The sequence below is a fragment of the Babylonia areolata genome, chromosome 3 (genome assembly GCF_041734735.1).
Source record: "Babylonia areolata isolate BAREFJ2019XMU chromosome 3, ASM4173473v1, whole genome shotgun sequence".
Taxonomy (NCBI): domain Eukaryota; kingdom Metazoa; phylum Mollusca; class Gastropoda; order Neogastropoda; family Buccinidae; genus Babylonia; species Babylonia areolata.
The window spans coordinates 27,145,369-27,155,946 of NC_134878.1; the positions used below are offsets into that span (position 1 = coordinate 27,145,369).

The following is a 10,578-nucleotide window of genomic DNA, read 5'->3' on the forward strand; positions in this document are numbered from 1 at the left end:
GAGCAGCACCGTCCCAGTGACCTCTTTTTCTCTGACCAATCAGATCTTCTGGTTTTAGAGCTGCACTGTCTCAAAACATTTTGTCTCTAACCAATCAGATCTTCTGCCTGCTTTTAGAGCAGCAGCTGTGCCAGAATTTTTTCCCTTTTCATCAAACTACTATTGAGGACACATGAATGAGATGAATAGCACCATTGAAGTTATTTTATATACACGTGCATTTATGTGCATGTGTGCGTGCGCTCACGCACGCCTACTTTCGCGTGTTTGTGTATATGTGCGCCTGTGTATGTGATAACTTCTATAAAAACTGGGTGCTGTAGCTTAAAGATTCAGACTTCGACAGGTCCTCACACCCTGCTTACTACAGCACAGCGAACCCTGATTTCACCAGGTCTTCACCATCCTGCTTACAGACTGTGAGTATGATCATGCTTCCTGTGTTATGTTTTAATAGTTATGCTTCAAATCAGACTTGACTTATTCTTTAGATCGTCTTGAGGAGCGCACAGCACTTCTCCAGCGGACTCTGTTGCAGGCTGTGATCCTCAGTTGGGCCCATGTCCATCCGGCTGCCTTCATCTCATCCTCCTTGCATCTTCTCCATGTCTGCCTTGGTCCGCTGACTTTTCTTTTCCCTTGAGGGTTGCACTCCACTGCTTGTCTGGTGACGCTGTTTGGGGGCTTGTGTGGGGTGTGGCCAGTCCAGGTCCATTTCCTTTCTCCAGATTTTCTTGCTGGGCTGGCATGAATCTGTTGTTTCTTTCCACAGGTTAGCATTAGATATTGTCTATGGCCACCTTAATGCGTCTTCTCTTGTGTATCTTGGCATCTGTTAGAGAGGAGACTAACGTCGTTGGCAAACACCTTCCATTTGCAAATTTGGTTGAGGTCAGTGGTATATCTGTGGTGTCATTTTGGATGTTCTTAATCAGGACCAGTCGACGGCCAGCAGGAAAATCGTTGCATGCCTGGATGGCATACCGCTAGGGGCACTAAAGTCTGTTTTGGGTATTTCTAGTGGTATGCCATCTAGCTATGCAGCTTTGCTACCCTTCAAGTTTTCGATAATTTGGGCAGTTTCAGCCTTGTTGTTGGTGTTCACTTCCAGTGACTGGGTTCCTGATGGGATGTCAGAGGTCCAATGGGGGCTGGGTTCCTGATGGGATGTCAGAGGTTCAATGGGGGCTGGGTTCCTGATGGGATGTCAGAGGTTCAATGGGGGCTGGGTTCCTGATGGGATGTCAGAGGTTCAATGGGGGCTGGGTTCCTGATGGGATGTCAGAGGATCAATGGGGGCTGGGTTCCTAATGGGATGTCAGAGGTTCAATGGGGGCTGGGTTCCTGATGGGATGTCAGAGGTTCAATGGGGGCTGGGTTCCTAATGGGATGTCAGAGGATCAATGGGGGCTGGGTTCCTGATGGGATGTCAGAGGTTCAATGGGGGCTGGGTTCCTGATGGGATGTCAGGGGTTCAATGGGGGTTGGGTTCCTGATGGGATGCCAGAGGTTCAATGTGGGCTGGGTTCCTAATGGGATGCCAGGGGTTCAATGGGGGCTGGCTGGGTTCCTGATGGGATGTCAGAGGTTCAATGGGGGCTGGGTTCCTAATGGTGATGCCAGGGGTTCAATGGGGGCTGGGTTCCTGATGGGATGTCAGAGGTTCAATGGGGGCTGGGTTCCTAATGGGATGCCAGGGGTTCAATGGGGGCTGTGTTCCTGATGGGATGTCAGAGGTTCAATGGGGGAGCCCACTTAAAGATTTCTTTAGTGTTGGAACCATCTTGGTCTCGGGTCTACTTCACTGGTGATGGCTCTCCCGTTGTTGCCATTCATTGGTTGAGCTGGGTTGATGGTCCCACCATTGTTGGGATAGAAAGTTTTCTTAACAGATCTTCAGAACAAAACTTTGAATGGAATAATGTCTGATCATCTGCTTTTATTTGAAATGGATGAACCCTGTCGCACTGCTCTTTATTTTCTGTAATGTGACCTGCAGTCAGTTTTGCTTTAGATACTATTTTCTTGCTCCATTCAATTATCATTATTTTCAAAATAGTTATGCCAATGTCACAAAATTTAATGTTTTCTTGGAATATCCTTCCGTAACAACTAATGTAATATGTTTTAATCTAAACCAGAATATAATTGGAATGCACCACACACACACACACGCACACACACACACGCGCGCACGTGCGCACACGCACACATACAGAATCAGAGTAGATATGGAAAGAGGCGGAATCTTAGGGAGGGGGTGGACATAAGTTCATGGTGGCCTGCTTTTATCTCAGTTTATTGCAATATTTCACGTTTATCTTAAATTTGTTTAGTACTGAAAATGTTGATGAACAAATTACTCCTGATGGACTTCACAAAGTGTCAGATACACTAACTGAATGATACACAGAGGAGTGTTGAACATGAAGTATTACAACTTTACTGCCGATGGACTTCACAAAGTGTCAGAAACACTAATTGAATGGTACACAGAGGAGTGTTGAACATGAAGTGTGCATTACCAACTCAACATTCATGCTGTGCGTGTTTTCCAGAACATGGACACGAGTGTATCATTCACGTAGTTCGCACTGTGTGCATTCTGCAAAGCATGGATATGAAGTGTGCATCGCAACCACACCTTTTCCATTGTCTACATTTCACCAGAAGTATGCATCCGGTCTGTGTACCATATACCATTCTTACTGTGTGTCTTCTTCCAGGACCATAGATCGGTTTGTGTACCATATACCATTCTTACTGTGTGTCTTCTTCCAGTACCATAGATCAACCTGTGTACCATATACCATTCTTACTGTGTGTCTTTTTTCCAGGACCATAGATCAACCTGTGCACCATATACCATTCTTACTGTGTGTCTTCTTCCAAGAACATAGATCAACCTGTGTACCATATACCATTCTTACTGTGTGTCTTCTTCCAGGACCATAGATCAACCTGTGAACCATATATCATTCTTACTGTGTGTCTTCTTCCAGGACCATAGATCGGTCTGTGTACCATATACCATTCTTACTGTGTGTCTTCTTCCAGGACCATAGATCAACCTGTGAACCATATATCATTCTTACTGTGTGTCTTCTTCCAGGACCATAGATCAACCTGTGTACCATATACCATTCTTACTGTGTGTCTTCTTCCAGGACCATAGATCGGTCTGTGTACCATATACCATTCTTACTGTATGTCTTCTTCCAGGACCATAGATCAACCTGTGAACCATATATCATTCTTACTGTGTGTCTTCTTCCAGGACCATAGATCGACCTGTGTACCATATACCATTCTTACTGTATGTCTTCTTCCAGGACCATAGATCGGTCTGTGTACCATATACCATTCTTACTGTATGTCTTCTTCCAGGACCATAGATCGGCCTGTGTACCATATACCATTCTTACTGTATGTCTTCTTCCAGGACCATGGACATCAAGCTTGTCTTTGTTCTCCTGCTTGTCGTCTCTGCCATGGTGATGATCTCTGCTGATGTGGATTCTGAAGCCGGTAAATCTCCCCTGTGTCACTTCCTCTCTCCACATATGCATGTCTCTGTCCCACACCTGGCAAAAGTTATCCCTCACCACACACACCTCCACTAAATAGCTGACCTGCAATACTTGAATGCATAATAACACTCTCAAACGAGAATTTCACTCCGAGTCCAGGCTGGTATTATCTTCCCATGGTAAATCCAGTGCATCCATGATTCAGTTCCACTGCATGTTGGCACAGAGACACGTACGCTCACGCGATTAGGAACACGCATACACATGAACGCACAAAAAAGTATGCACGTGCGCACCATCGTATTTGTGAATGAACACGTGCAAATCAACAGGCAAGAGCGATCATGCATATGGTGACATGCACACGTCCGTGCGCACATGCGCGGGCGTGCAGACAAAGATATGCGAGTGTGTACACATCTGCACACGTGAGCACATACGCGCGCGTATACACATGTGAATGCAGACAGTGATGCTCTGTCTGTCTCTCTCTGTCACACACACACACACACACACACACACACACACACACACACACACACACGTTACATACACAGTATTTACACACTCACACAGAGAGTAGTTGACAACAGCTGCTGGCCCACTGTCGTGGGTCCTGGGTGGCAGTACATGATGGTCGTTACAGTTTTGAGGAGAAAAAGAAAGGAGGAAGGGGGTGGAGAGAGAGAGAAAAAGAGAGGGAGAGAGACAGACAGACAGACAGAGAGGGAGAGAGAGAGAGAGAGAGAGAGAGAGAGATATTTTCCCTGTCACGTGATGCACATTGTTGATCAAAGTTGAAGAAAGAAATACTCTATGTAATGAACTTTCAGGCATTTGAGCAACAGCAGCCAATGAAACAAATTCATCACCCATGTGTTGGGCAGTAATGTGTGTGTCTCCGTGCCTGTTTCCGTGCGTACATGAGCGCGCTGTGTGTGTGTGTGCATGCATATGTGTGTGAGAGTATCTGTATGTGCTTGCGATCCTGCGAGTTTGTGTGTGTGTGTGTGTGTGTGTGTGTGCGCGCGTGTGTGCGTGCATGCGCACGTGTGTGTGTGTGTGTGTGTTGTCATTGGCTACTTGAAACTAAAAATATCCTTCTGTCTGCATGTGTGCCTTTGTGATTCTCTACCTTATGTTTTTATAACTGTTCAAATATGTGCGTGTGTGCGTGCGTGTGTACTTGTATATGTGTGTACGCACGTGCGTGCACGTGTTTCAGTGTGTGTGTGTGTGTGTGTGTGTGTGTGTGTGTGCGAGGAATTATTCAATATTCTACAGTGATGTTCATTCTTCTTCGGAGTGAAACACACACACAGACACAAAAACATAGGCAACGGGTAAACACACACACACACACACACACACACACACACACACACACACACACGCACGCACGCACACACATACACACACACACACATACACACACACACACACACACACACACACACACACACACAAAGAAACGACGCAAAATGATATGGTGCGATACAATAGTTTATTCAAAATGCCACTGCTCTAACTGAAGAGGTGAGTTCACATTCATGTGAAGGAAAAGGAGGAAAGAAAGTCGTCGTTAGTGAAAGGGAAGAGAGAGAGGGAGCAGCAGGGGACGGAGTCAGGAACAGAGACATCGACTGATCAAAAGAATGGAGCGAGAGAAAGGGGAAGAGTAACAAGATGTAGAAAGAGAGATGAAGGGTAGAGGTATGGAAATGAAGTGAATATAAAAAGGGGAAAGAGAGGAGGGAGGAGGGGAAAAGACAGGGAGGGAGACGAATGGTGGGTAGAAGGGGGGATGAGGCAGAGAGGGGGAAAGCCAGGGGGAGGGGGAGGGGATAAAACTGAAGATAGAAAGGGAGGGAGGAAGAGGAGAGACAAGACAACGTCAGACAGGACAAAACAGCATGATCTATTTTCCAACATGACATGATGAGCATTTACATCCTGTCTTTCCCCTGAATTATCTAGGTCTACACATCACAATAATAAATGATGAAGGAATAAACACACTGTGAACAGAAAACTTTTGAATGTAATGATATTATTTTGAAGGGAGACAGCTAAGTAAGTTCACTGTATGGAGTATTAATATGTATACGTATGCAATGAATCGTCAGATACACTGTATGGAGTATTAATATGTATACGTATGCAATGAATCGTCAGATACACTGTATGGAGTATTAATATGTATACGTATGCAATGAATCGTCAGATACACTGATCATTTAATCAAATCACCACTGAACAAGTGTGTCAGATCATCAAACAGCACACTGGGTCGTATGGAGATCTACTGACAGGTAAGAACAGAAAATTGGTATGGCCACATGGGTTGGCAATATTGCAGATAGGACGAGGACACCATCAGCAGACCTGGCTTTGACACACAACTGACAGACCTGGAGGAATCTGAACAGTTCTCCAGTGCCACGCCCCAATGACACTTCACAGAGAAAGAGAGGAAGAAGAAGAGGAAGAAGAAGAGGGCATTCTCTGTTCATTATAGATCATCAGAATAACTTTGAATATTGATGCACGGATACACTGACAGAGGTGCACACAGCCGTTAATAGGAGAAATGTATCCAGAAAAAGCATAATGTTTTATATGTGAAGACAAACGGCAGATAGATAGATAAATGAATAAATAGTATGAATAGAGAACTACAGATATATAGGTAGACAGATAGATATGAAAGAGAGAGAACACTGAACACTGAAATGTTTGTCATTAGCTATACAGCTCTAGTGACATGGTGGTTCAAACGAGAAAAAAGTGATGAAAACAATGAAACAAAATGGAACAGAAAAGAAAAGGACTTGGAGTAATTTAACTTTCGACCATCCATTCTTTCAGTTCACGAAAACGAAAAGTTAGTCTCTCTGTCTATGGAATGAAGCTACTAACATCAATTGATCTTCTTTCGAGTACTATATGCTTCAGCAATGTACTTCGCAAGTGATCTTATTTTATCGTCATGATAATTCATTTTCAACACACCAGGGACACCCTTTCCTGCAATGCCTCTTTAGGAAATGATGCATTTTCACGAACATTAAATGGCTTACAATGAAATATATGCATTTCATCCTCCTTTAGGAACCAACACACTGGACAAGGGGAGAGTGTGGATGGGTCAGTGTAAAACCCTCTTGGTTGTGCGTGTAAGCCATGTCTGAGTCTAAATCTTTCAATACTTATCGTGTGTCATTTATTTGTTATCACACTAACATATTTTCCTGGCTTGAGCATACTCTTAAAACTAAAAGAAATCAATTATATTTTCTGTAATTTTTCATTCCAGAACGCGAACTTTGTTTATATGAAGCAACAAGTAAGTCTGTAAATTCCAAAATAAAGCCTTCTTCATGTCTTAGTCCCTGGCATCGCCATGTGTAACTTGTCATTCATTCCACTTGTTCGCAAAATATTCCACGACATGTTTCTGTTAACAGAGTCGAAGACTTTCCTAAAATTCACAAAGGCAACACACAATTTTGAATTTTTCAGTAGCTGTGTTCGCATAAAAGAATAAAGAGTAAACATGTGATCTATGGTGCTATATCCCCCATCTAAATCCGGCTTGTTTTCAGTATTTTTTCCTGTTCTGCCCATTTTGTTGATCTTTTATTCAAAGTTTACTAATATGCTGGTAATAGCAACTCCACGATAGTTATCCGGATTGTTTAGTCTCCATTTTATATACTGGAACGATGATTTATTTACCCCGTCCGCAGGGAAGATTCCATCACAAAATAATTTGTTAAACGGTACAACGAGAAAATCCCCAGCACATAGAAAATCGCCAACAGATGTATTTGCTTGTTTTGTCATCTCAATTTTTAATTTCTTTAAGCTGTCAATTACTTTTTGTCTACTGATTGGGTCGTTCATAATTAAAGGTTCATTAGAATCCCCAGCGTCATCAACCACTACATCATTCTCGGGGTTAGTGTTATTAATTGTTGTAAAGACTGCAGCAAATGATCATACCGCTGTACCGCTGGAAACTCCTAAGAAGACCCTTTACTACTCTCTTCTTTTTCGTTGACACTTTTCATCAAACCATTCATCATATTCTTTCATTCCTATTGCAACCTTTCAGATCACACAAGCAGCAGCTCCACACAACGCACGTGAAAGACACAATCATCAATCTTAAATTTTATATATCATAAGTATTCTATCGGCATCTCGGCATCCCGGAAAATGATGACTGTCAAGTTCATCATTGAATATCTGGACATTCTCCTCTGACCATACAAACCGCTCTTCTCTTTGAAATGAAGCTGATTCTTCTTTTCTATAAAGCAAGCACACACACACACACACACACACACACACACACACACACAAATATGCACCATGTATGGCCTATGTTTTTGTTCTGTATACGTCTTTGTCTTCTTCACACTTTCTCTTCCTGTTACGCATTCAGTTAATGCAATGTATTCGTACTGTTTAGTTATATTAAGATTAGTGCATTGTGCATTGTACAGACACACAGACACACACACACACACACACACACACACACACACACACACACACACACACCAAGACAGAAAGACAGACACTACTACTACTACTGATAATAATTCTTTCTTTTTTTCATCTGCTTGTCAACAGACACTGACCAGCGTACTGCAAAGAGAGAAGGACCTCATAACGAAGGCTCTGGCGGTGTTGGCCTTGTGAAGTCTGATGGTGGCGACCAGCTGCGTATTGCAAAGAGAGAAGGACCTCATAACGAAGGCTCTGGCGGTGTTGGCCTTGTGAAGTCTGATGGTGGCGACCAGCTGCGTACTGCAAAGAGAGAAGGACCTCATAACGAAGGCTCTGGCGGTGTTGGCCTTGTGAAGTCTGATGGTGGCGACCAGCTGCGTATTGCAAAGAGAGAAGGACCTCATAACGAAGGCTCTGGCGGTGTTGGCCTTGTGAAGTCTGATGGTGGCGACCAGCTGCGTATTGCAAAGAGGGAAGGACCTCATAACGAAGGCTCTGGCGGTGTTGGCCTTGTGAAGTCTGATGGTGGCGACCAGCTGCGTACTGCAAAGAGAGAAGGACCTCATAACGAAGGCTCTGGCGGTGTTGGCCTTGTGAAGTCTGATGGTGGCGACCAGCTGCGTATTGCAAAGAGAGAAGGACCTCATAACGAAGGCTCTGGCGGTGTTGGCCTTGTGAAGTCTGATGGTGGCGACCAGCTGCGTATTGCAAAGAGGGAAGGACCTCATAACGAAGGCTCTGGCGGTGTTGGCCTTGTGAAGTCTGATGGTGGCGATTAGCTGCGTATTGCAAAGAGAGAAGGACTTGGTACTCTATTCAACCCTTTCAAATAAATCAAATGCAAAGGAAATGAATCCTTAATGATATTAGCGCATTCATTACAAGTTAGGTGTTTTTATCAACTTACGTCTTTGATGCTGTTGACTGTATTTGTTTTGTTGTTGTTTTTGCTATTGGTTGTGCAATCAAACTGACCAGTCGTGTACGTTATGCAGTCTCTACCCGTTCTCTCACTACCCCCTCTCTTCCTGTCCATATCTATTGTGATAATGAGGATTAATTCAAAGCACGTCATTCAAGCAATCTACTTAAAGTGTTCCATCGCAATATGTGTGGACAGACTATGAATGATTTTGAAGATTTTATGATTTTCTTCAGGCATTTGCACTAAAGGACTTCGAAGAGAAAACAATGGTGATAACAATAAAAAAAAAAAAGCACTGAATAAATAGAAAATAAGAAAAGGAAATGGATCAATAAAATGTGGTACATTTATGCACCTGTGTATGTGTGAAATGGAAACTAGCTTATTTCTAACTCTGCTATCCTCATCTACATCCAGGGTGGTCAATTTCAGCCTGAACGTTCCCCCTGTCCATCTTTTAATCCAGGTTCATATCGGAAGTAGAAGGGTACAGGGACAGACGTGTGGTGTGTTCAGTGACATCTCCTGTCAGTGATGAGCACCATGCTGAAGTCTGTTCCTCCCACACCACATGACCTTGATGAACTCCTCCCTGAACCTCCTTCCCGTCAGACAGTACAGGTAGAAATTCACTGCACTGTTGGTGTGCATAAGTAAACCACACATGGTAGAAATGAACACTGATCTGGCCCTATCGGAGGCAGATAATATTCCGTAATTTTGAGAAAAATATTGCAGAATATAATTGAGGGAGGCTGGCAAAGTCAAAACTAATAAAGACATGGACACTACAATAACAGTCAAAGTCACAGAGTCAGCTGCTTTCTTACGGGCTTGAACTTGCTCAGAATCCCCTTGGCTTAAGTGGCTGCCAGCTGCTTTGACTGACACATTGAGTTTCCAGACAAGAACACTGTTCGACACAGCTAAGAACATGAATGGCAGAAAAGAGTACACTATCATTTCTAGGTAAACAAATATATTTTCCAAAAAATACATATACATTTTGTCATCGTAATTTGCTACACAGAAAGATCTCCCATGACTGGGAAAATAACTTAGATGGAAGCCAATGAGATAATGTGAGTACAGTAAGGCAAAGAAGACAGTGACTCCTGTAAGCAGTAGAAATACAGTTCGGCGTGTACACAGTAAGTTGACATGATGTGGCCACACAACAGACATTGCTCTGTGCACAGTCATACACACCAGATACCAACAACTGATCGTGCTGCCCCCTGTGTACAGCCAGGGGATAACTTTGCAGACCACGTCATGTGTGGCCGTTATGATGAAGTCAGAAATTCCTCTTACCCATGTTGGCAGTGTGGAAACGCACAGAAATATGGTGTCCATTATTGCTGTTGCCGTGAAGTAGTTATTCACGGTGGAGTCATCTGACGACATACGTCGCATAATGACGATGGTCATGACGTTTCCAAATAAACCAGACATAAAAACGAAAGGTAAATAGATCGCCTGTATGTAATATGCAGCCATGTAGAGTGGATAGCTCCGCCAAGGCAGTGTTTGGGTGTTTCCATACATGTCCGCTGTGGTGGAATCATTCCACGTGCCAGAGAGCAGCAGGGTTGTCATTGTTGG

General features: G+C 43.5%; 1 protein-coding gene across 1 annotated transcript; it reads left to right on the forward strand.

The window, feature by feature from the left end:
- Positions 1-286: 286 nt before the first annotated feature.
- On the forward strand, positions 287-10,303 carry LOC143280535 (uncharacterized). Its single transcript, XM_076585222.1, has 3 exons — positions 287-419; positions 3,443-3,528; positions 8,172-10,303. The coding sequence occupies exons 2-3, from the start codon at positions 3,447-3,449 to the stop codon at positions 8,825-8,827; spliced, it is 738 nt and encodes a 245-aa protein (XP_076441337.1). The 5' UTR covers positions 287-419; positions 3,443-3,446; the 3' UTR covers positions 8,828-10,303.
- The last annotated feature ends 275 nt before the right edge of the window (positions 10,304-10,578 follow it).

What these genes read in the sequence shown, in the direction of transcription:
- LOC143280535 (XM_076585222.1), top strand. Translation starts at nt 3,447, where the DNA reads ATGGACATCAAGCTTGTCTTTGTTCTCCTGCTTGTCGTCTCTGCCATG. An exon ending in TGATGTGGATTCTGAAGCCG is followed by an intron (nt 3,529 to 8,171) that starts GTAAATCTCCCC and finishes GCTTGTCAACAG; the next exon opens with ACACTGACCAGCGTACTGCA.